Raw genomic sequence first — 22,601 nt, 5'->3', positions numbered from 1 at the left:
AATGCTGGATATGCATGCCCATGCTCAAATTGGGGGTGCGGGTGGGTTAGGAATCTATTTTTTTCAACTATCTTCCAGTTCATGTCTAAAGTGGGGAGGGGGTCTGCTTTTAAACAATAATGTTGTGTACATGAGGGAGACCTCACCTCTGTCTCCTCCCATGTCTGACCTCGCTGATCTGTTCCTTTTAGCATTGGTTTTCCCCATGCAATTACTATCCAGGGCCTCAGCTGGATAGGGAGCATTGTTGTCCCACATAGGTAGGTGCGTACGGTTTAATGCTCCTCTCTTATGCTCTTTTATACTTAAAACAGCCTTCACTTTAAATGTAGGTCGAATACTCACAGAAATACCGCCCCCCAGATTATCATTGTGTACAAATGCTTGCCTTTTTAGCAATGGACCTTCTGATATTACTGTTCATTGTGTTAATATTTATATACCGACAGTACAGGATATTTAACAATTTATATTTTATTGCAGCGTACTTTCCTATTTGCCTTCCTGGATTGCAAGGAAACTCCCTGTTCTTATTCTGAATGCAGGAGTTGTTTAAATGTCCTGTTCACTGGACCACTTTCTCCTATCTGCCTGAGGTTCGTTGTTGTTGTTAGGTGCGAAGTCGTGTCCGACCCATTGTGACCTCATGAACAATGATCCTCCAGGCCTTCCTGTCCTCTACCATTCCTCGGAGTCCATTTAAGTTTGCACCTACCTGAGGTTAGATGGTGATAAAAACTGGGGTGGGGGTGGCCTGGGAGAATTTCACCCAAGTGTATAGGGGGAGTTGCCTCTGGGAACGCTGCCTCCCCTTGAAAGGGGAGGCAAAGAAAACAAGCATGTCACGGCAAAACAAGCCAAGGCTTGCAAACTAAGGTCAGCATTTTAGCACATAATCCTGAGGAAACCCACCCCATCTTAATCCTCAAGAGAAGCTTTGCATGTGGTGGATGTTCTTCTCAGAGCAAGTTGACTTCTTTGAAGCCTTTGCTGCAATATTTAACAGGCAAGGACCAGGAAGAAATTTCAGCCTTGTTAATAAATGCTTGACCCTCCCAAGAAAGGTCTGTTTATTCTTCGGCTTTAAAAAGCACCAAACTAAACTAACAGTGCCCTGCTGCTGTCTACCAGAGTGGAGATTTGTTAGTGTTTGGGGAACTTTAGACAGAGCATACATTTGTGGCGGGGAATCTTTGAGTTAGGATAGTGTCCCTGTTTATGTAACTGACCTAGCCAATTCCTTCCTGCTTTAGGAGTCAGTAAATCACTATTGTGTTCTCTTTTGTCCTTCAAATTCCTTCAGAAGACATGAGTCTTTGTCATTTGATAACAATTGCATAAGTAGTGCTCCTATGTGGACACGAAGGTTTGGCAATGGACAGGTCTCTCTACTGCAGTCCCAAAAGGATTAACTGTCTCTTTGTAGGTGTTGAAAGCACTGGAAGAAAGACATCAGGAATGATAAAAAGGAAAGCAAACAACTCAGATAAAAACTATGCAAGTCTACTACCTTGATTTCTGGGGTCCTGCCGCTCCTAATGCCTGGTGCAATGCAAAATGCAGTGAGTGGAAAATGGCAGATTCTCTGGTTGTCACATACGTTTGCCGCCATATACACTTGCATTGAGAAGCTATGACTAGTTTTGGTTCTTAGGCATAAAGTTTGCAGACCCCAGTCTCGTGGGAAGATGTTTAATTTTGATATGCCTATTAAAAAAAAGGGTGATGTTGACATCAGAGATCACTTGTGGCCACATTGCATTGCAGTCAACGTGGCAAACAAATGAACGCGCCTCGTTCACCAACAGGAACACGGTTTCTTCCAGACAAAATTTATTCTAGTATCAGCTTTCGTAAATTGGACCAAACTTCTATAATGCACGCAGAGCTGCAAGAAGCACACTGAAAACGCATTATTCAACGTGCTTAAAGTAGGTGAGCATGCAGGTGACGGAATGCGCTCCCAGTCATACAAAACGATGCGGGACTACATTTTGTCTCGAGGGTGCCTGTGGACCTCCGCTGCCTTTTGTTCCCGACCTGCTAGTGGGACTCCCCCTCGCGGATTACCGCCTCTGATAGGGCGCCGTGCGGAAACGGGGGCCCAGCAAAACCCAATGCTACTTGGGGCTTGCGGGCTGCCGCCTCGGCCACGCAGCGCCGCCGCGCGCCCAAACACCCCTCCCGAGGAGGATTCCGGGGGAAATACAAGTCCCAGAATCCTCCCGCCCGCCCGGCCGCCCGCGCCGCACCTGCGAGCGGAGGGCCGCCTGCCTGCCTGCCAGTCTGCCTGCCTGCCAAAGTAGGAGGGACGCGGCGCAGCGCGGCGAGGATGGAGCGCGCGGAGGCGAGGCAGAGGGCGGCTTGCGCGTGGGAGAGCTGCCCGGCGCCGCTGCCCGCCAGCAACCGCGGCAAATGGGTGCGGCTGAACGTCGGCGGGACCGTGTTCTTGACCACCCGGCAGACGCTGTGCCGCGAGCAGAAGTCCTTCCTTTGCCGCCTGTGCCAGGGGGAGGAGCTGCAATCGGACCGGGTAAGCCGCGGGCTCGCATCCCGGCGCCGGGCAGGCCTGTGCGGGCGGGGAGAGAACAAAGCGCTGGCGGAGCCGCCCTTTTCGGGGGGCCGCCGAGGGGCTTCGGCAGCGCGACGCCTCCTTGCCGGGCCCGCGGCGTCGCCCGCCCCCTCGCTTCCCTTGGGGGAAGGGGCCGGCAGGGTGGGCGAGAAGCCGAGGGCTAAGAAGCCTCCTCCTGCTTCTGGATGGGGTCTGCCGGGCCCATCCTGGCCTTTTTGCGCGAAGGGCATGACTTCGGGGACGGCTGCAACAGCAGCGCTGCTTTGGCCAGGGCGAGGGCGCCCAGTTGCCCCGGGGGGAGCGCTGTGGCTGCTTGTTTCCTCCTTCTCTCAGTGGCTCGCGACTTCCCGAGGAGGCTTGTGAGCAGAAAGAGAGTCTTAGGGGAAAGATGCAACGCCCCCTTCTCTCCCCCCCCCACCCCCGTGGTGCTTGTTTATCTTCAGAGTCGTTGCCAACCCCCCTCCAAGGACTCGCTGACCTTGGGTGGCAGGTAAAGGTGTTTTGCATCCCCTGCTTTGAATAGCTCCTGCTGAAACAAGACTGCACCTGGGAATGGCTGCCAGCCAAGCAGCTGCTCTGCCCCATGAGTCAAGGCCCTTCTTCCCCTACAAAGCCCTGGCCCGGTCACGTACCCTTGTCAAGATGGAAGGGAACTTTCTCATCTACAAGGCCACTCCCAAGTTATGGTTATGGCTGTCTATAATAAAATCAGAGTCCAGTAGCACCTTTAAGACCAACAAAGATTTATTCAAGGCGTGAGCTTTCGAGTGCAAGCACTCTTCCTCAGACTATGAGCTGACCATCATGACAGTAGGAATACATAAGCAAAAGTTAATCCTGTTACATTAGTAAACTGTGTCACAGCTGAGGTTATCTAAGTTATGGATTGTTTCTAGTATTGTTTCTATGTTTTATGTAAACCGCCCTGAGCCTCTGGAGAGGGCGGTATATAAATATGATTAATAAAATAACAATAAATAATAAGTCTAACCTGGGATTTGCACTTTGGGAATCAGGGAATTTATCTCGCGCTTATAGAAATTGAGGGCCTAAAAAGAAAGAGCAGCTTCCTTAATAATTCGAGGTCTTACGTTTTGCAAAGTGCTTCCTCAGTTGTGAGTGCTTGGAGGGAAGAAACCGAGTCCAGCTCATTAAAAAAAAAACACTCTGTTCTTGGAAGCCTACTGTGTGTGGTGTTTTTTTTTTTTTTTAAGGAAATGGCTGGTCCCACCAGCAGTCTGGAATTAGGTACTCCATGCTCGGGGGTCATCACCTTCATGGTGGTGTCTGGGAGGCCCAGACTTTAAAAAGAGCGAAACTCACATTGCAGCTGAGGATTTAGCTGGTTTGCTTTGATCTGATATACAGAATTCAGCTGCCTTTACTTCCCCCATCTTTTCCTATCAGCAACATTGAGCCCATATTCTTAAATCACCCAAAAGATATTTGTTTATCTTCTTCCTTTTAGGTTCCAAATTAACTCCCCCCCCCACTGCACACACATACACATTGCTTGATCCTAAACCCTGTGGGAAGCTCTTATCTGATCCAGACCAACATTTTTATTTCCTTCTCCACAGTAACATTCCATGACTCGTCTTCTTTTCATTTGCCAGGCTGGTCACACATATTCTGTGTCCGCAGAGTCAGACGGGAGAAGTGATTCCCCAGGGGCAAGAGAATGGTGATTTTCAGTTTGGTGATTTGAATACTGTGGTTGGTCAAAAGGGTACTCATCCTCATTCCTTCTTTGTTCTTTGCTTTCTGGCTAGGATGAGACCGGTGCCTACCTCATCGATCGGGACCCCACTTACTTTGGACCCATCCTGAATTTCCTCCGACATGGAAAGCTGGTATTAGATAAAGATATGGCTGAAGAAGGTGAGGCTTCAATGGATTTGGGAATGGACAGCTGGCTAGGATGGCAGCAAAATGTCTAAAATACCCAGAGCTGTGAATTGGGTTGGTTCTGAAAGCCAGCTGGCTGTGGCATTTCCACAGAGAAATAAAGATTGTCTTGGAATGCTAAATGTGCAAGGCTACCCTTGAACCTGCTCTGGAGACATCAACTGGTCCAGAATGCAGCTGCACAGGTCCTTACCAGGACCCAGTGGAGGGCTCATACTTGACTGTCCTCTCACAGCTGTACTGGCTCCAAATTGAAGACCGAATGAGATTCAAGGTTTTGGTCATAACCTTTAAAGCCCTAAATGGTCTGGGGCCATCAAACTTGCAGGACTGATTCTTCCTGTAACTCCCCCAAAGAACGTTAAGATCTGCAGGCCAAAAGCTGCTCAGGATCTCCAACCCCATGGAGATCATATTGGCCACAACTAGAGTTAGGGCCCCAGCCTGGAATCGCCCTACCACATGAAATTAGAGCCCTGCAGGACTTAAATCAGTTTTGCAGGGCTTGTAAACTGGAGCTCTTTTGCTGGGCTTATGGTTAAGGCTGAAAAAGCATCTGAAAGTGCTGGTCTCCCTGCTGGAAACCCACCAAATTAAACTAAATTTACTCTAGCTAAAGGGTCTTATGACCCTCCCCCTGCCCCTTGCAGAATACAGAAAATTAAGCATTTAAGTTTGTAACAGTTTAATCAGTGAATGTTTTTAATTAACAAATTTAACTAAATGTTATATTCCTTTGTATCCTGTATGTATTTTGTTTCATTGTAACCCGCCCCTGAGTCCCCAGAGAGAGGGCAGATAATAAATACAAATAGAATTAAATAAATAATACAACACTGGCTTTATGTGCTAAGAGAGATAGATAGGAAGGGAAGACCAAGGAATGGTACCACTATCTAGAGGCAATATCCTATCTTGATCCTTGAGGACTACCCATGAGACCCAGTGTGGTGTAGGAGCTAGTGTGGTGAACTAGGATCTTGATGACCCAGGGTCTATTTCCTGCTTTGCCATGGAAGCTTGGTGATTAACCCTGGGCCTGCCACAGTCTCTCAGGCTAACCTGTCACAGGGTTTTTAGGAAACAGGGAAGTGAGGGGCATGAGATTGGCCATTTTGGCTCACCATTGGGGAGAAAGACATGGTACAAATGAAGGAAAATAAATTTAAAAATTGGATGTCTTGAATGTTTAAAGTTCTCTCCTCTTGGTAGGAAGCTCTATCTTTTTACCCCCAAATGCCACAGTGAGAAGGATGCCAGAAAGAATGCCCCCTATTCCAAAGCACAATAGCTTCATAGTCTACAGATGGAAGATCTTTGTGGCATCCCTTGTTTTTAATATTGCACATGGGATCCGGGTTTTTTACAGAAATGACACCATTTCCCTTCCTCACAAAGTGTTCCATCGGGAACCTTTTGCTTTTATTTCACCTTCTGTATCACAAAACAAGATTTGTGGGGAAATGATGCTTGGACTAAAGGGTCACCTAGTTTTCCGAATGTGGTCTCCTTGGTTTGAGTGATCTCCGTCTATGTTTGGGAGCTGGAATGCTGTTGGGGGGAGGGGGGTTGCAGAGAGAACAGAAAGGCCATTGTGGAGGGTCAGAATATAGAAGCCTGCTTCATTTCTCTCTTTCCCACTCCATTGGTGGGATTCAAACTCATAGTGGCCTTTGTTGCTTACTCATTCAGTTGACTGAGATGTGTTGAGGGCAAAATTCCAGATCAAGCCCAAGTTGGCTCTGGATAGTAACTGAACGCTGGTTCCTAGGCACTCAGATTCCTCGGTGAGTTCATTAATTGCCTTCCCTTGTTGCTTGCTAGCAAAGAGGGTCACGTGTGCCTCTGGGGACAAGCAGGATGCAAATCAGCAAAAGGAGCGGGCAAACCTACTTCGAAGGCAGCAGCAGCATCCTGATAGCTGTTACTGGAATGTAACTGGAGGGGGAGCTTTGTTGCTACAGCTGCGTTATTGAGTTTGTGCTAAAGGGAGTGAACCTTCCTTAAAAACAGAATGAGACCCCTTAATTTCAGCCCCCATACTGTCAGAAGTAACCTTAGGAGGTCAAAGGCAGACCTTCCAACGAACCATATGCCTCCTCCTAAAGCAGGGGTAGTCAAACTGCGGCCCTCCAGATGTCCATGGGCTACAATCCCCATGAGCCCCTGCCAGCAAACGCTGGCAGGGGCTCATGGGAATTGTAGTTCGTGGACATCTGGAGGGCCGCAGTTTGACTACCCCGGTCCTAAAGTATTGAACGCAGCTGAAGTTCATTTGTTACCAAATATACCTGTGGCAAACCACCCTGTATTGAGTCTGCCATGAAAACGCTAGAGGGTGTCACCCCAAGGGTCAGACATGACCTGGTGCTTGCACAGGGGATACCTTTACCTTTACCTTTTTATGCCTGTGGAATACAAGGGCACCTTTCTGGATCATCCAGATGGTATTTGAGCACTGAGGATGAGGCAGGAGGGGGGAGCTGGAGCCGAACAGTGGCTATCCCTGAAGAATAAGCTTAACAAAAATACATCCATGAGGATTACGTAACTGAAGGATGCTTTTAACAGTACCAGGGGATGCCTCCTCACAGCCCCTATCCAGGTCCCCAGGCTGTGTTTTATAGGGTGAGGAAAGGAGGGGCCCTCTTTCCACAATATATGGGGACCACACTGTTTGTACTTCTCAGCCAGCCAAGGCGAACTGTTCCGTCGTGCTTGACATCTCGTTTCCGTGTTTTCAAGCTTTTCCTCTTCTGTGATAGAAAACCTTTCAGCAGGGGAAACAGCTTCCTGCACTCCAATAAGACTCCTCTGCATTTGAAAGAATTAAATGTGCTGACAGATTGAGTGCCTCAATATTTTGATTGCCCCAGGGAGGGCAGAAACTGTTGCAGCATTTCATTCCACAGATACATGGAAGCCATTTTCTCATTAATCCAGAATCTAATAATGGGACGTTTGTACATTCCCTTGTTCTCATTTAACCGCAATGGATCGCCTCCTCCAATATTAGTTCCTGCATAATGTGTGTTCAAACACTGTAATTTCTTCTCCCTTTGCATCATTTGGCTGCTCCTGCACATCTCATGTTCTTCTAAATAGCTCGATCCATCCCATTCCGTTGTTTATTCAAATAGGTCTCGTTGTGTTCTTCATCGGCTTTAAACAGAATGACTAAATATGGATACAGTCTTAAAAAGTTGTCTTCTGCAGTGATACTAATGTTCCCCTTCTATGTGTGCATTCTCCTAAAAACACATCCAGGAATGGATTTATTGGTTTTTATTCGCATTTATAGTGCCTTTCTCTCAGGGGGGGGGGGGGGAGTGGGCAGGCAGAGTGGGACATTTGTACATAGAGTTTTCATGAAGGCTGCCAGACGGGTGCTAACCAAGCCTAGAGCTTAGCTTCTGCAAGGGCCTCCAGATGCTTATATCTTGTACCTTCTAATCACCCCCCTAGACCCATTTACCCCTCCGCTGATAGCACTGCATTAGTGACCCCGGATCTACAGCTCACAATGCTATCATGGTTCAACCATGTGGATTCCTTTTCCTTCTCTGATAGCCTAACCCCATCTAATCCTGTTTAGTGATTCACCAAGCTAAACTCAATCTTATCAGATCCTTGTTGCAGCCCCAGGCAAGCTAGAAGTCTATAGCTTTTCTGGTGCGCTGCCATATGTGGTTAGGAGAGGAAGACTGTGATCAGCTTGGTGGGTCACAGACTTAGTGGGCATGATCTGTTCCATCTGCTTTTCTCAGGCTAGGATGTTTCCCCCCAGAGCTGGTACCTTTTAACTAAGTGCAGGCAGCAGGAACTGAATTTGGAATGTTCTGCATGTGTTTTGAAACATGTGCTGTTTCTTGCATCCCTTCCTTGTTTGTCATGTGTTGTTCATCAGTCTTGATATATTGATAGAATTATTTCTCTCTGTACCAGTTTGTTTCACTACTAGGCATTCCATTTTGATGCTTTCACCCCTTTCCCATTTGTTATTTATTCAAAGATACTGGATGACCCTCAGACCCACCTGTCATATCATTAAAATGAAATGGATTTTATGAATATTCAGGTGTCTAGGCTGACTTTAAATAATTTTTCTTACTGTACGTGGCAACACTTTCAATTTTTGAGTGATGAGGTAGCGTTTCGATTTAAATGGATGTATTTAAAGAATTCCTTGCTACCAGAGCTTCTGTTTTACGTGCTGTCTTCTGTAACATTTTTATGGCTCTGTCTTGTCACATCAAATTGGTCTATATTAATAAAGTTGAAATCGTATTTCAGTATGAGGCTGTGTTAAGAAGAAGAAGAGTTGGTTCTTATATGCTGCTTTTCTATTCCTGGAAGAGTCTCAAAGCGGCTTACAATTGCCTTCTCTTTCCTCTCCCCACAACAGACACCCTGTGAGGTGAGTGAGGCTGAGAGAGCCCTGGTATTACTGCTCTGTTGGAACAGCTTTCTCGGTGAGCCCAAGGTCACCCAGCTGGCTGCATGTGGGGGAGTGCAGAATCAAACTCGGGTCTCCAGATTAGAAGTCCAAGCTCCTGCTCCACTGCACCAAACTGGCTCTCATTTGTTAAGTGAACATGGAAACGGGAGCATGTGTTGGTTTCTTTTTCACGCAGGATGAGTTTTGCTTTCTTCAGTATTTGTTCTCAAAACATCCACATCTGGTTTCAGACTTAATACTGACACCTCCCCCCAAACTATGACATTTTTAAATACCAGAGTTTTAAATAAATGGGCTATATACAGTATTACTTTGTAATATAAAGTTATTGCAAATAGGGAAATGAAGCATAAGGGTCTGACAACAATTGTAATTAAACCACGGATACAGAAACAATGTTGATCCAGTGGATTGGGTCAAAATTTTGGCTTAATAGAATATGTAGATGAGAAAGGTGTTTTTCCAAATGTTTGCCTTTAATATGGTACCATCAAGTTGCAGTCAATTTCTGACAATCCTGTGGGATATTCAAGGCAAAAGATTCCCAGAGATGGTTTGCCGTTACCTGCCTTTGTGCCAGGACCTGGTATTCATTAGTGGTCTCCTTTTCAAATACTGACCAGGGCCGACCCTGCTTAGCTTTTGAGATATGACAAGGTCGGACTAGCCCAGGCCATCCACTTCAGGAGTTATCTATAGGCATAGGTATTACCATTGGATAATGCTGTAGACTGTCAAACATAAATGTTCATACTACATGTTTTGAGTAAATAATTTCTTTAAACATTTCACCCATTGTAAAAATATTCCATAGGTTTTTTAAAAAGTTGTTGTTGTTAGGTGCGAAGTCGTGTCCGACCCATCACAACCCCCATGGACAAATGATCCTCCAGGCCTTCCTGTCCTCTACCATTCCCTGGAGTCCATTTAAGCTCACACCAACTGCTTCAGTGACTCCATCCGGCCACCTCATTCTCTGTTGCCCCCTTCTTCTTTTGCCCTCGATCGCTCCCAGCATTAGGCTCTTCTCCAGGGAGTCCTTCCTTCTCATGAGGTGGCCAAAGTATTTTGAGTTTTTTAAAGTGCTTCCCCACATTTCAATGCATTTTCCATTAGAAAAATTTAACACAGGGGGGTGTGGGGTAGATTTCCCCACCTACATTTTTCAGTTGTTTTTCTGGGCTTCAGGTTTCTATCTCTGAACTTTTCTCTGATGCCGTTAATTGTCCTTTTGGTATGGACTTCTCCACACTGCAGTCCTTGCTGTCTGCAGCCGCGTGTTAAATTCTTTTTCCTTCCTCTTTCTTTCTCCCCTCTCTACATTTTCCTCTTAACTACACACACTGTTTTCTGCTTTGTGGGCAAAATCAACTCTGTGTAGCCTCCACAAGATCGTATTCTTCTCCATTTTTCCAGTTTTCCATTTGTTATCTACTTAAGTTCTTGTAGGTGGCATTGCATGGCTGATCATGCTGTCTGCAGTTGTGTTCTTCCAGAATGTAGAGAAATTTCTTTTGTGCCTTGAACTCCATCAAGCTGTGAGACTATGGCCTTCAGCAAATTATATAGCTCAGGGGATGCTAGACTCCAACCGGTGCAGAATGCAGCTTCTAGGATTCTCATTGGAGCATCATGGAGGGCCCACATCGAGCCAGTGCTGAGGCAGCTACATTGGCTTCCAGTTGAATACCGGATCAAGTTTTTGGTATTAGCCTTTAAGGCCATACACATGTATACGAGGGACCATTTAACCCCTGTGCCCCCAGCAGGGTTTTGCAGTCTGCTGGCACAAATAGGCTGGAGATCCCTAGCCCTTGAGAGATCCAGGCTTTGGCTTTGACCAGGGCCAGGGTGAAATGAGCTTCCGGAAGAGCTGAGGGCCCTGATGGAACTTCCTTAGTTCCACAGGGCCTGCAAGATGGAGCTCTTCTGCCAGGCGTTTGGTTGAAGTCAGGACCTGGGAGATCTGGCCCTACTCTGCTGCCCTCAAGTACCATGTCTGCATGGCATTTCTCCTGCACACACATGACAGCATTTTCCAGCCTGGTAAGGGAGGGGAGGGGGTGGGGGTGGGGGTGCCATTCTCATGAGCCTAAATTTCCTGATAAGATAAGGTGACCAGATTGTCCCACTTCTGGAGGGACATCTGGGGGCACCTGGCAAATTGTACTTATGTTGAAAGTAAAAAAAAATATATTACAATACTATTTTTGCATTTTATGAAATTTTTTGTTGCTCCATATAGATCAAATTTTTAATCAAGACCCCCCCCCCCCCCCCCGATCAATGGTGTCCTGCTTTACCAATGTTACGATCTGGTCACCTTATGATAAGAGCCACATTATGCCTTTCCTCTCTTCTCCTCTGATATTATGGCATATCTTTTATTATGGGTATTTTAATGGGTATAGGACTGTTGTGACCCGCCACGAGCCTACGGGGAGTGGCGGGAAATAAATCTAAATAATAATAATAATAATAATAATAATAATAATAATAATATTCTTTAAAAAAAATCCTGCCCTCTTTCTGAGGAGTTTGTGGCGGTGCGCATAGTTCTTTGCCCATATTTTTCCTCACAATACCTCTAAGAGATAGGTTAGGTTGAGGGTGACTTGCTCAAGATCAAGCAGCAAGCCTTGTGGCTGAGGGAAGATTTGAACCTGGGTCTCCTAGATAGTACCCGTGCCACTAAGTAAATCCTATTAAGCTCAGTGCAATGTATTCCTGACTAAGTGGATTAGAGGGTTACAGATCCTTCGAGATTCTGTTAATACAGATCAAATTCCAAAACTGGCCTTGAAAGTATCTTCATACCATTCCTAGTAGTATGAGCATACAAACCTCAAAGATATATAGAACTGATGTTGGTGCTCACCTTGTTACCAGTCAACAGTGAGATAGCTCGCTAGCTTGCAAGGCAGAGTTGCTCCTTACAGTCTCTCATATGTCTTCTGCCTGTATTTCTAGGAGTTCTGGAAGAAGCTGAATTCTACAACATCGGGTCTCTAATCAGATTAATAAAGGACAGGCTGGAGGAGAAGGACTACACTGTAACACAGGTGTGATGGGATGTGGCTACAGAAGGCCTACTTGAAAAATGGGAAAGCTGCAGAAAGACATGGGGTATAAGATGGAGGTTCAAGGATGGTATGCTCCCTGGTGGCATTGAAAATGATTAATTCCATGGTGGTGGGGATCTATGGGCAGTCTTGCAAAAGTAGGAGGAAACAGGTGTGGGGGTTGTCCCCCAGATGGTTTGAGTTTCTGAGTATTTGTTATCATGGATTACAGTTTTTATGGGTAGGCTCAGATCCTCTTGTGGCGCAGAGTGGTAAGGCAGCAGACATGCAGTCTGAAAGCTCTGCCCATGAGGCTGGGAGTTCAATCCCAGCAGCCGGCTCAAGGTTGACTCAGCCTTCCATCCTTCCGAGGTCGGTAAAATGAGTACCCAGCTTGTAAACGGTAATGACTGGGGAGGGCACTGGCAAACCAGCCCATATTGAGTCTGCCATGAAAACGCTAGAGGGCGTCACCTCAAGGGTCAGACATGACCCAGTACTTGCACAGGGGATACCTTTACCTTTACCTAGGCTCAAAGTAGAAAAGACAATTGCTTGGTCAATATGCCTAAGGAGTCCTGGCCATGTAAGTCTGGGGGAGTGGGGAAGAGAAAAATATCATGATGGGGAAATATGTGAATGTACTCATGCCTTTGGAAAGGGTGCTTGAGCTTTTAATTGTGCTGTGACATCCCAGAGGCTGCAGCTGGCAGTCTCATGAATTGGCTAGAAACATCCAATAGATGATGTCTTGCTCTTTAAGTGTATAGCCATGGCCATTGCAGCCAGCAACCTCTCATCTTTATTTGAAGACCTGCAGTAATTTCCCCTGATGCTGTGGTTGTGAAAGGACAATGTCCTCTTAAGCAGACTGTGAGTCTTCTGACTTTTGGACTCAGAAAGGCATAATTCTGTTTAGGATGATGCTTCAAACCCGGAAAGTCTTCCTGGGAGGAAGGCTCATGTATTACACAAACTGCTGTTTCTATTCCTCCTAGGTGCCTCCAAAGCACGTGTACCGAGTTCTTCAGTGTCAAGAGGAGGAACTCACCCAAATGGTCTCCACCATGTCTGATGGATGGCGCTTTGAACAGGTATGCAAGAAATGGTGGCCAGTGCAAACCAATGCAGGGGATATCTTGAATATTGTTTCCCTATCATTTGTTTTTAAAGGTTTATGCCTCACCTTTTGATTGGCTGAAATCCAGAGTAATTAGTAATAGAAACACCATCTTTTTTCTTGTTATAGTGGCAGAGCCAAGAGGAGAAGAGCATAATTATGGGGAGCATAATTCCTTCCTTCTAGCTTTCCAGTGTCTCTGCTTCTTGTTTGTGCATTTAGATATTTCTGCCCTCCTTTTTCCACCAGCGGCTTGTCCTTATGTGGGCTGCTATGAGACCTGCAGAACTAGTCCCTCTATTTTACAAGGCCATGAGTTGTAACAGTTTCAAATGGATGGTGTAACAACCAAGGCAAGATTCTGACTTGTCTCTGGGAGGCGAAACATTGTAGATGGCAAAATCACAGAATCTCAAGTTTATTAGATTTATGCTTTGTTTTTTTAACCTTACCCTCCTGAGTTGCGCAATGGAACCGGAAAACATATGGTGAGCAGATTCTGATTAACACTGCGTTATCAGTTGTGCACCTAGACTGTAGTGGAGAGCCAGCTTGGTGTAATGGTTAAGAGTGGTGGCTTCTAATATGAAGTACTGGGGTTAATTCCCCACTCATTTTCCATATGCAGTCAGCTGTGGGGACTTGGGCTGGTCACAGATCTGTCAGCGTTCTCTCAGCCTCACCTACCTCACAGGGTGTCTGTTGTTGGGAGAAGAAGGGTAGATGAATGTAAGCCACTTTGAGACTCCTTTGTGTAGAGAAAAGTGGCATATAGGAACCAGCTCTTCTTTTTCTTCTGTTCTGATTGAGCAGTAATATCAGGGCTCTCTCAGCCTCACCTACCTCACAGGGTGTCTGTTGTGGGGAGAAGAAGGGTAGGTGATTGTAAGACACTTTGAGACTCCTTTGGGTAGTGAAAAGTGGGGTACAAAACATCAAGTCTTCTTCAAGTTTATCCATAACTGTCATCTGTGTTGAAACAGGGAACTACAGTCACTCCACTCATGTGGTAGTTGAATCATCTGAGAGCAACTGTCAGATGACTCACAGGGAACTAGCTGCTGTAGAAAGATTTATTATCATCAGGATTTTAAGGTTTTGCACGCACGCCACTTGCCATATATAAAAAATAGTGAAAACTACATAGACCTAAAGTTCTAGACAAAAGTAATACGACAGATTTAGATTCCTGTTAGTGGACATTTAAATAGAGTCGTCTGTATTTGGTCATGGAACAGAAATAGGCCATAGATTTAGTGACAAACAATGACAGGAAGAGTATTTATTTTAACACTTTTCACCACTGCCTTTCAATGAGCAAAAGGTCAAGGTGGCTTACCTGTACGTGTACTGTAACTTTCTCCTATTGGTTCAATTCCCCCAGATTTGTCAAAAAACAAACAAATTCTTGCAACTAATAGCTTTTACATATATAAAGTACAAACATTACACAATACCATTAGAAATAGTGAAATGTATTTTACAAGCAAAACCTGCTGGATCAGACCACTGGCCCCATCTAGTCAGCTACACTGGCAGGGGCTTATGGGAATTGTAGTCCATGGATATCTGGAGGGCCGCAGTTTGACTACCCCTGCTCTAAGCGATTTACAATCGCCTTCCCTTTCCTCTCCCCACAACAGACATCCTGTGAGGTAGGTGAGGCTGAGAGACCTCCGACAGGATTGCTTGGTCAGAGCAGCAGTATCAGGGCTGTGATGATCCCAAGGTCACTCAGCTGGCTGCATGTGGGGGAGCGGGGAATCAAACCCAGCTTGTCAAATTAGAAGTCTGCACTCCTAACCATTTCTCTCCATTGTAATCTAATTAAGAGGGGAAGGGGAAGTAGAAATTCCACAGAAAACAGATAAACGGTCACTATTTAAGTACAGATAATTTTATGTCATTGTACAATCAAGAGTGTTTCTTTGCTGGCCAAGAAGAACTGGGTGCCATACTATCAATGTGTTAAAATTTCCCCATCATGTTCTGTGGAATTTTTAGTACTGCATCATTAATTATGTGCAAGTACATGCTGCATTTGCATACTGGCATTTGAGCCAAATGTTCTTGATTTCAGGCATATTATATTTGGCATATGTGTATTCAATAGAAGAAGGGGAAATGAGTGTTCACAAGCAGGAACTAAAAACTTATATTGTTTCTCTTGCCCTTTGCTTTTCGTTTCTTTACTTTGCATTGTATACCTCCCTGAACTGTTTTTTGAGAGGCAGGATAGAAATGCAATGAAAACAGGTGAATGAATCCCTTCCTTTTTGCTTCCCAGCTGGTGAATATTGGGTCAACCTATAATTACGGGAATGAGGACCAGTCAGAGTTCCTGTGTGTGGTCTCCAAGGAACTGTGCAGTTCGCCCAATGGGCTGGGTTGCGAGCCAAGTCGAAAAGCCAAGGTGAGAGCCATTCTCGGCATCCTTCTCTCCTGAACTGCTTACTTGTCAAGCGGACATGTAAAGTCACGTGACTTTACTTCTGGCTGCTAAGGCACCTTTTCCTCTCAGATAGGTATGGAATATAATTTGATAAACGCTAGCCCAATATAGAACTGGGCTAGTGTGATTGTTAATTAAGAGTCCAATCCCATTTTCAGGAGATATTGGAGCCGCCAGCTGCCAAAACCTGGAGCTGAACATGGATTCACTCTGTCATTGTGTTGTCCTTTTGGACGGCTTATTGTTGGCCACCCAATGGTTGGAGGCTGCTCTAAGGTTGGGAAGAAAAGAGCCCTGATTGCATTGGAAGTGTTCTGAACATGCCTTGTGTATGTTTCCAGTAATGCGATGCCTCCGGGCTGCAGCGTTTGGGGATCTGTCCCTAGTTTGAGATGAAGGAGGCTGTATGTTGTTTAACGCAGTTGTAATAGCATATGTCAAATCTAGTGGGGAAGGGCGAAGTTGAGAGGGATTCAGGTGATGTTCTACGGCAGGGGTAGTCGAACTGCGGCCCTCCAGATGTCCATGGACTACAATTCCCATGAGCTCCTGCCAGCAAATGCCGCAGTTTGACTACCCCTGTTCTACGGTTTGGGACAGAAGGTGGGCATCAGGCATGACTGACGAATACACACTGGGCTTTCTTTGTGTCCTGTGGTCAGTCTCTGAGCCAGGGTGCTAGGACAGATACACCTCTGATTTGACCAGACCTGGAGGCCCTTGTGTTCTGAAGGTCGTCATGTTGCACCTGCAGTTTTTCTGCTTGGCTCCTTACTCCATTCTCCACCTGCAGTCCCATTGGTACACAGGTGCCATAAATATTTTGAATATCTCTTTGATAGCTCTGTTCATGTTCTCCTTTTGACTTCTGGAGAGCATGAAGAGCACCTGAGGTTTGGTCATTGGAAGCAAGGTTGTGGTCACCTTACGACAGGAGAAATTGGGAGAAAGGCAGAGCTACCTGTTTGGAAAGATGTGGACTAACCCCCCCCCACCCTCAGCCTGATTGGCAAGCAAGTATCTCCTGTATTTCTATGTAGGATAGATTTGCTGGTGTTCCAGGACGCAGCAAATTTTCTTTTAAAGCTTTCGTTCAATTAAAAACGGCACTGAAACCTTTTTCCAAGTGCAGGTCTTCCTATTTGTTTTAACAGCTGCTGCAGAATCAACAAATTCCAGTCAGTTAATTGTATCTGCTTTCATCTGTTAAATCAGCATGCATTTCAGTTTATGAATAAGGAGAAAATAAATGTTGTGCATAACTTCATATAGATATTTAATACTTTACTATTGTGTAGTATCATTCCCTTCCAGTTTGAGAGGAGCGTGGGTGGGAATGATTTTTTAAATGGTGCCTACAACCTACAGGTAATGTAAGCAATGGTTGAAAACAGGATTTTTATTTTAAAAAGGAATAATCTGCCCAATCAATTAGGATCATGATTTTAACCAATTGATGCTGCAGCCCAAGTACACTTAATGCTGTTTTTAAGTCCATTGACTTCAGTGGGCTTTAGGAGGGTGAAGCTCTCCTCAGGACAGCAATTGCCCCATGTTGTGCCCCCACTTGTCAGGAGGAGCTAGAGGCACCAAGGCCAGCTTGCCAACTTTTCCTGCCCTCTCTTCCTTTTGTACTGCATGCTGGGATGCAGAGCGTGGAGGACGAGGAGGAGGAGGATCCAGAACAAAAGGAGGAGGAAGAACCCCCAGAGGAGGAAGAACAGGAACAGGAGGAGGAGACAGAAGCGGAGGCTGAGGCAGACACAGCGGAGGAGAAAGGTGCAGCAAATCCCTGAGGAAAGACATGACCCAGACAAACACAAGCCGAATGCCATCTGCTCCCTTTGGGTGAGAGCCGGTGGCAGGGAAGCATTCTGGGAGGGGGCTCTGGGAAGGCCTCTGCAGGGCACGCGCAGAACGCTGGGGCCAAAGACTCAGGGAGAGACCGGGGAGGAAAGCTTCCTTTGGGCAGCTGCTGCTTTTTGGTGCAAACAGGCGTTTACTTTTCAGTGTGTCGCAAGGTCATCTAACCAGGGTTCTGCTGTTTGTCTCCTCCGGCTGTTTTTGGAGTTCCTTTTACCTGGCTTGCACTCTCTCTGCTCTGCACTCTTTCCTTTGCTCCGCGATGCCTGTTTCCTCACCTTCTGAAAAGCCTGAGCTCCTGTCTCCTCTCACTCCCGTGCCTAGAATCCTGTATTCTTCCCTCGTCAAAATCTCCTCCTCCTCCTCGTCCTCCTCCTCCTCCTCTTCCCTCTTCTTCTACTCAGGTGCCACTCCTGTTTGCATTCTCAGGCTCACGTAATAGATCTCCTACTTCCTTCTCATTGACTCTTCTAGAGAGGTATTACTATTTGGACTGACTCCTTGTACTGAATTAGTCTTCCAGGGTAAACCCCCCTAGAAAGGGAGGGTGGGGGAAGCAGCTGGTACAGGACTAAAACCAATGTACTGTGCTTCTTTTCTAGTGAGGCGGACCGGTGGTCCGTCTAGCCCATTCCCATCTTTATCTACCCAAGGTCCTTTTTTTTTAAGCTGGGGAAACTAGGGCTGGAAGCTCAGCTTGCATGCCAAGCACGGGCTCAACGTTCAGTTGCAATGGCCTTTCCCCAAGACGGCAAAGAGGGCTAATTTATAGTGTGATGAAAAGCAAAAAACAAAAACCCAACAAACCCAAGTTCTGTACCCCCCAACTGCTTCATTTAGACTAAATTATGCAGATCTGCATTTTGCTTGTATCTGCATAATTTTTGTGGTTGGGATTCGTAAGAGTGATTGGCAGAGGGCAAATCATGTGAACTGGGGACAAATTAAAGGGGATGGGGGAAGCTATGTAGAACATGGCAGAAGGTCTCCCCCCCCCCCCCCCCCGTGGGTATTGCCTATCCTCTTATGTAAGTCTCAGAACTGGGGTTCTCAATCGGCCAGGTGTTGCAGCGAGTCCAGATGCTGGCCCCTGTCCAGGACAGGATTAAGTGCACTTAAGACGATTGATTTGCGTGGGATGTCCAAAGCAGAAGGGCGAGCAGAGCAGTCCTTGCCAGCATACCCAGGACAAAAGGCCTTTCCTGGAAATGGCTGCCAAGTAAGAGACTGCTAGAAATGGCTACAATTCTGCCTCCACTCCCCTTTCTCTATGCAAAAACAGATTGCCTGGCAGAGCTAACGTAAGGAGTTGTAGCTCACTGGCCTTGTGAAGCATGCCCTACAGACATGCTGGCCACTTCTGTGGAACTGGGGCACAGGTGAGGCTTTCTTCTGGGGTCCTACATAAGGGGGGAGCCTGTAAAGGTACTTGCTGTCTCCTACTGAACAAGAGTGGAAGATACGCTATAGGCGGCTGACCTTTCTCCTCCTGCGCAGGTACTTTTGTGCTCTCAGCTGGAGCCTGAATATAATATAGCACTATAGAATTTCAATGCTCGGTATTCACAGAAGTGTTCTTTTTTCTCCTCCTTTCTCCCTCCCTCCCTCTCTCTTGCCTCCTCTTTCGCGTCTGTCCTCCCACCCACTGTGTGTTCCTTTTCTGCATCCTTTTAAATTTATCTCAGTCTTGCTTTTTCCTTTTTACTTGACTTCACTCAGTCTTCCGGCTCTGATCGTTCTTGTCGATTCAAGCTGTTACAAACCAGAAATCTCAGGACGTAATGCTGATGATCAATTTGTGCGTGTGTGTGTGTTTAATTTTTTAAAATATCTTCATTTTTTATATTGTGTGTTTGAAAGAAAAATAATAAAAATATGGCTGGGGCTGGAGTTTGGGTAATGTTGCAAGTTGTCATGTTGACTCAGCCCTTTCCCCTCCACCTGTAACATTTTGGGTTTGGACGAAATAGTCCTCATGTTTACAGTCACCAGGCATCCCCTTTGAAGCAGACAGAATACAGAATGTGTATTGTTTCTTTATCCCCCCCCCCCCCGAGATCTGGCCTTCCGAATTGCCCCAGCAACTTTGAATAGGGAGAATAAAGCATACCAGCTGCAGTTTTGCTTTTACTTTCTCTGCCATGCTTGCTGAGTTGGAGGGAGTCTCCTAATCAGTAGAGCTAAAGGCTTGCCTGCTTTAAACCTCTTTCAGACCAGGTTGGCTGTCATGGTTCCCAGTCATACTACCGTAGGAACTGTAGTTCTGCAAAGGGGATTAAAGATTTTTGTGTAGTGTCCCATAATCCACCATTCCCAGGGTCTTTTCTGGGGGCGCACATGGGGAATGCCATTTCAGTTGTATGTCCCAGAATGTAGGAATGTACTAAGTGTTCTGGGAGAGGAGGGATAAGCTATTTCCTCCTTCTCCCAGAATACTTGGCTGCCGCTGCCTAGAATTCACAGTTAGCACCATACACGAATTGAGCTGGCATTCCAACACATGAAGGAATAGGCTGGGGTGCACACTCTTTGGGAGATGTGCTTGTAGACTGAAGTCATAGATTCATCAAGTTGCAAAGGACCTCCAGGGTCATCTAGTCTGCATAATGTAGGAGACTCACAACTACCTGCCCACCCACAGTGAACCCAAATTCATGCCCAAGTGATTCCCCCCCCCAAAAATTACCAGAATCCAGCCTGGCTTGGAGGAAATTCACCTACCATCCCACAGTGGTCTTCATCTTGTAGTTTGGTGTGGAGTTCATTCTAGCCAGCAGCTATGCAGAGCCAAAGTATCTTACCCAATCGGCCCTTGTATCAGAAGTCAGGGAGAAGTGGATCCTTATTGTGGGGTTTGGCAGGCTGCAGCCATGCCTAAACTGATCCGTGAGTCCATCCGAGATCGCTTTGACATGATGATAATTTTCTGGCAGGCAGTCACTGCTGCCACGAATGCAGAGGCTTTCGCAGAGGCAGCAGAGCATCCACCAGGGTCCTCACCACCACCACTGAAGGGCTCCTTGCCAGCTGAAAAAACAATTGGTAGCTGCTGCATTTCGCTATCACCTTATTAACAACTATTGATTTTTTTAAAAAAGCCTCGCAATGGTATGTGGGGGATGGCTGTGAGGAGAGAACAGCCCGAAAATGACACCAGTCATTAAAAAAAATGTGCACCTTCCTAACCACATGACATGGAAACTCACTTGTAAAGGTCATGCCCAAACAGATTTTTGGAAACATCAGAGCACAGGAGCATAATATGAAAATAATCTCTGGCTGTAGGAACAAACAGCGATGTTGTTTGCTCCTTTACTTTCTCTGTGCAACTGTTGCATGGAAGCAGCCATCCTTTTTCTTATCCCTGGGCCAGAAGCATCCCTTTGCAAAGTGGGGGAGGGGTCTCTTGGAAGCCTGAAAACAAACCCACACAACTTCCATTGAGGAGGCTTTATTCCAAACATTAGAAAAGAGGAAAAGATGTTTCTGTGGTCTCCAGCAGTGAAGACAACACTAATGCCCTACAATTTAGGAAGGTGATGTCTGCTGACGGTTTTGGTATTGGGATGACATACCCATAAAATTGTGCCTGAGGATTCCATGTAAGAAGTAGTGAATAAATTTCACAGATCATTATCAATGTCTCATTGTCTTCTTGGCTATGGCAGTTTTGTGGGCAAAGGTGGGAGGGCAGGGGTTGGCCTGAGAATAGTTGATTCCATAAAACAATGTGAACCTCGACAACCATCTTGGTTTTTATGCAGGACACAAATTCTGCATCCCAGTATGCTTCATTCACACAGCAGGACTGGCTAAAGCCGGATTATATTAAAATCATCAGCCCCACAAGATACATGTGTCTCCAATCAACAAAGGCTACCCTTTCCTTCTGTGTCTCAGAAGGTCCTGGGAGTGGACCCCTGATTGATTAGGTCACCTCAGCTTGTGCTGTTGCTTCTAGGAACTTCTGGTCATCACCGCTTTCTCAGACGGAGGCAGAGAAGTTTGTCTGCCTTGCACAGATTTTTGTACCCACTGAGGAATTTCTTCTGGTTTAGAAATCACAGCCTGGCTAAACCAGATCAGGAATCTGGGCCCACCCACTTCTGGCCCGGAAACCCAGAGCTGACTTTCTGTCCAGTTTCCTCATCTCGACAGATTGTGTTATGTATCTGTTTATTTAGAAAATTGTCTATGCTGCCTTCCCAGGAATTTGCCTGATGGGGCTTACAATCGAAAAACAACAAAAATATTTTTAAAATAGTAATGAAAATCCAGTATCGAAAACCCAGCACAGCATAAAGACACAGACCAAAAAAAGAGAAACTGATAGTTTAAACCAACCTGTCTCAACTTTTTTACTTTTGAGAGATCACTGAACCATTCTTCAGGCTTTCAGAAACCCTAGAAGTGGTGCAGTCATGCAGAATATGGTTCCCATTCAGGAAATCCTTCCAGGGCTGCCAGGAAATCCCAGGGATCACAAAACCCTGGTTGAGAAAGCCTGGCTTAAACAGATTTCTAGTCTAAAATAGTATCAAATGATGAATCCCTTAATCTGCCTATTACCTGCGGAACAGAAAACATTTCCCTGAAGGAATTCCATAAACTAAGCAAGGTGCCACTACTGAAAAAGCCCAGTCTCTGGTTGTCATTCACCTCACCTCTGAAGGTGGGGACACAGAGCAGGGCTTGTGAAGCAGATATTAACTGGGCTCTGAGCCAGGCTTTAAAGGTCAGAATGGTACTTTTGAATTATGCCTGGAAACAAATTAGAGGCAGATTTTCTAGTACATGGGTGATCATTGTTTCTTGAGCCTTCCAATAGCCTGCGGGCTGCATTTTGTAGAATCTGAAGCTTCGGGGCCATTTTTAAAGGCAGCCCCACTTAATGCAAATTACTGTAATCTCACCTGCTTGCACCCAGGGTCAAATTTCATGTTGGAGTGGCATGTGGAAGACAGATGCTGCGGATGTTGCTCAGACTACACAATATTTTGGGGAGCTTTTAATTTTATTTTTAATGTACAACAAGATAGCCTCTTGGGAGCAGTAGACTAACACTGTGATGACAAAAAGTTCTTTGTCCACACAGTCAGTATACACTTGTCCCAGGTTCTGACTGGCTTAATGGCAGTGGTTTCTGACAGAGGCCTTGAAAATGA

General features: G+C 45.9%; 1 protein-coding gene across 5 annotated transcripts; it reads left to right on the top strand.

The window, feature by feature from the left end:
* Positions 1-2,217: 2,217 nt before the first annotated feature.
* Positions 2,218-21,072, top strand: KCTD17 (potassium channel tetramerization domain containing 17). 5 transcript variants are annotated; one of them, XR_013231377.1, is made up of 7 exons: positions 2,221-2,533; positions 4,345-4,453; positions 11,910-12,001; positions 13,000-13,095; positions 15,409-15,534; positions 17,226-17,421; positions 20,370-20,504. XR_013231377.1 is itself a non-coding variant. In XM_077339607.1 (6 exons), the coding sequence occupies exons 1-6, from the start codon at positions 2,333-2,335 to the stop codon at positions 20,508-20,510; spliced, it is 765 nt and encodes a 254-aa protein (XP_077195722.1). In that variant the 5' UTR covers positions 2,218-2,332; the 3' UTR covers positions 20,511-21,072. The 5 variants fall into 5 exon arrangements, 4 of the variants coding, with proteins under 4 accessions (XP_077195722.1, XP_077195723.1, XP_077195724.1 ...); XM_077339607.1 differs by lacking the exon at positions 17,226-17,421 and having other exon boundaries at positions 2,218-2,533; positions 20,370-21,072; XM_077339608.1 differs by lacking the exons at positions 17,226-17,421; positions 20,370-20,504 and adding an exon at positions 16,416-17,219 and having other exon boundaries at positions 2,219-2,533.
* The last annotated feature ends 1,529 nt before the right edge of the window (positions 21,073-22,601 follow it).

The sequence above is a fragment of the Paroedura picta genome, chromosome 5 (genome assembly GCF_049243985.1).
Source record: "Paroedura picta isolate Pp20150507F chromosome 5, Ppicta_v3.0, whole genome shotgun sequence".
In the NCBI taxonomy this organism is placed as follows: domain Eukaryota; kingdom Metazoa; phylum Chordata; class Lepidosauria; order Squamata; family Gekkonidae; genus Paroedura; species Paroedura picta.
The sequence above is the reverse complement of the archived record's forward strand: the minus strand, read 5'-3'. Positions and strand labels throughout refer to the sequence as shown.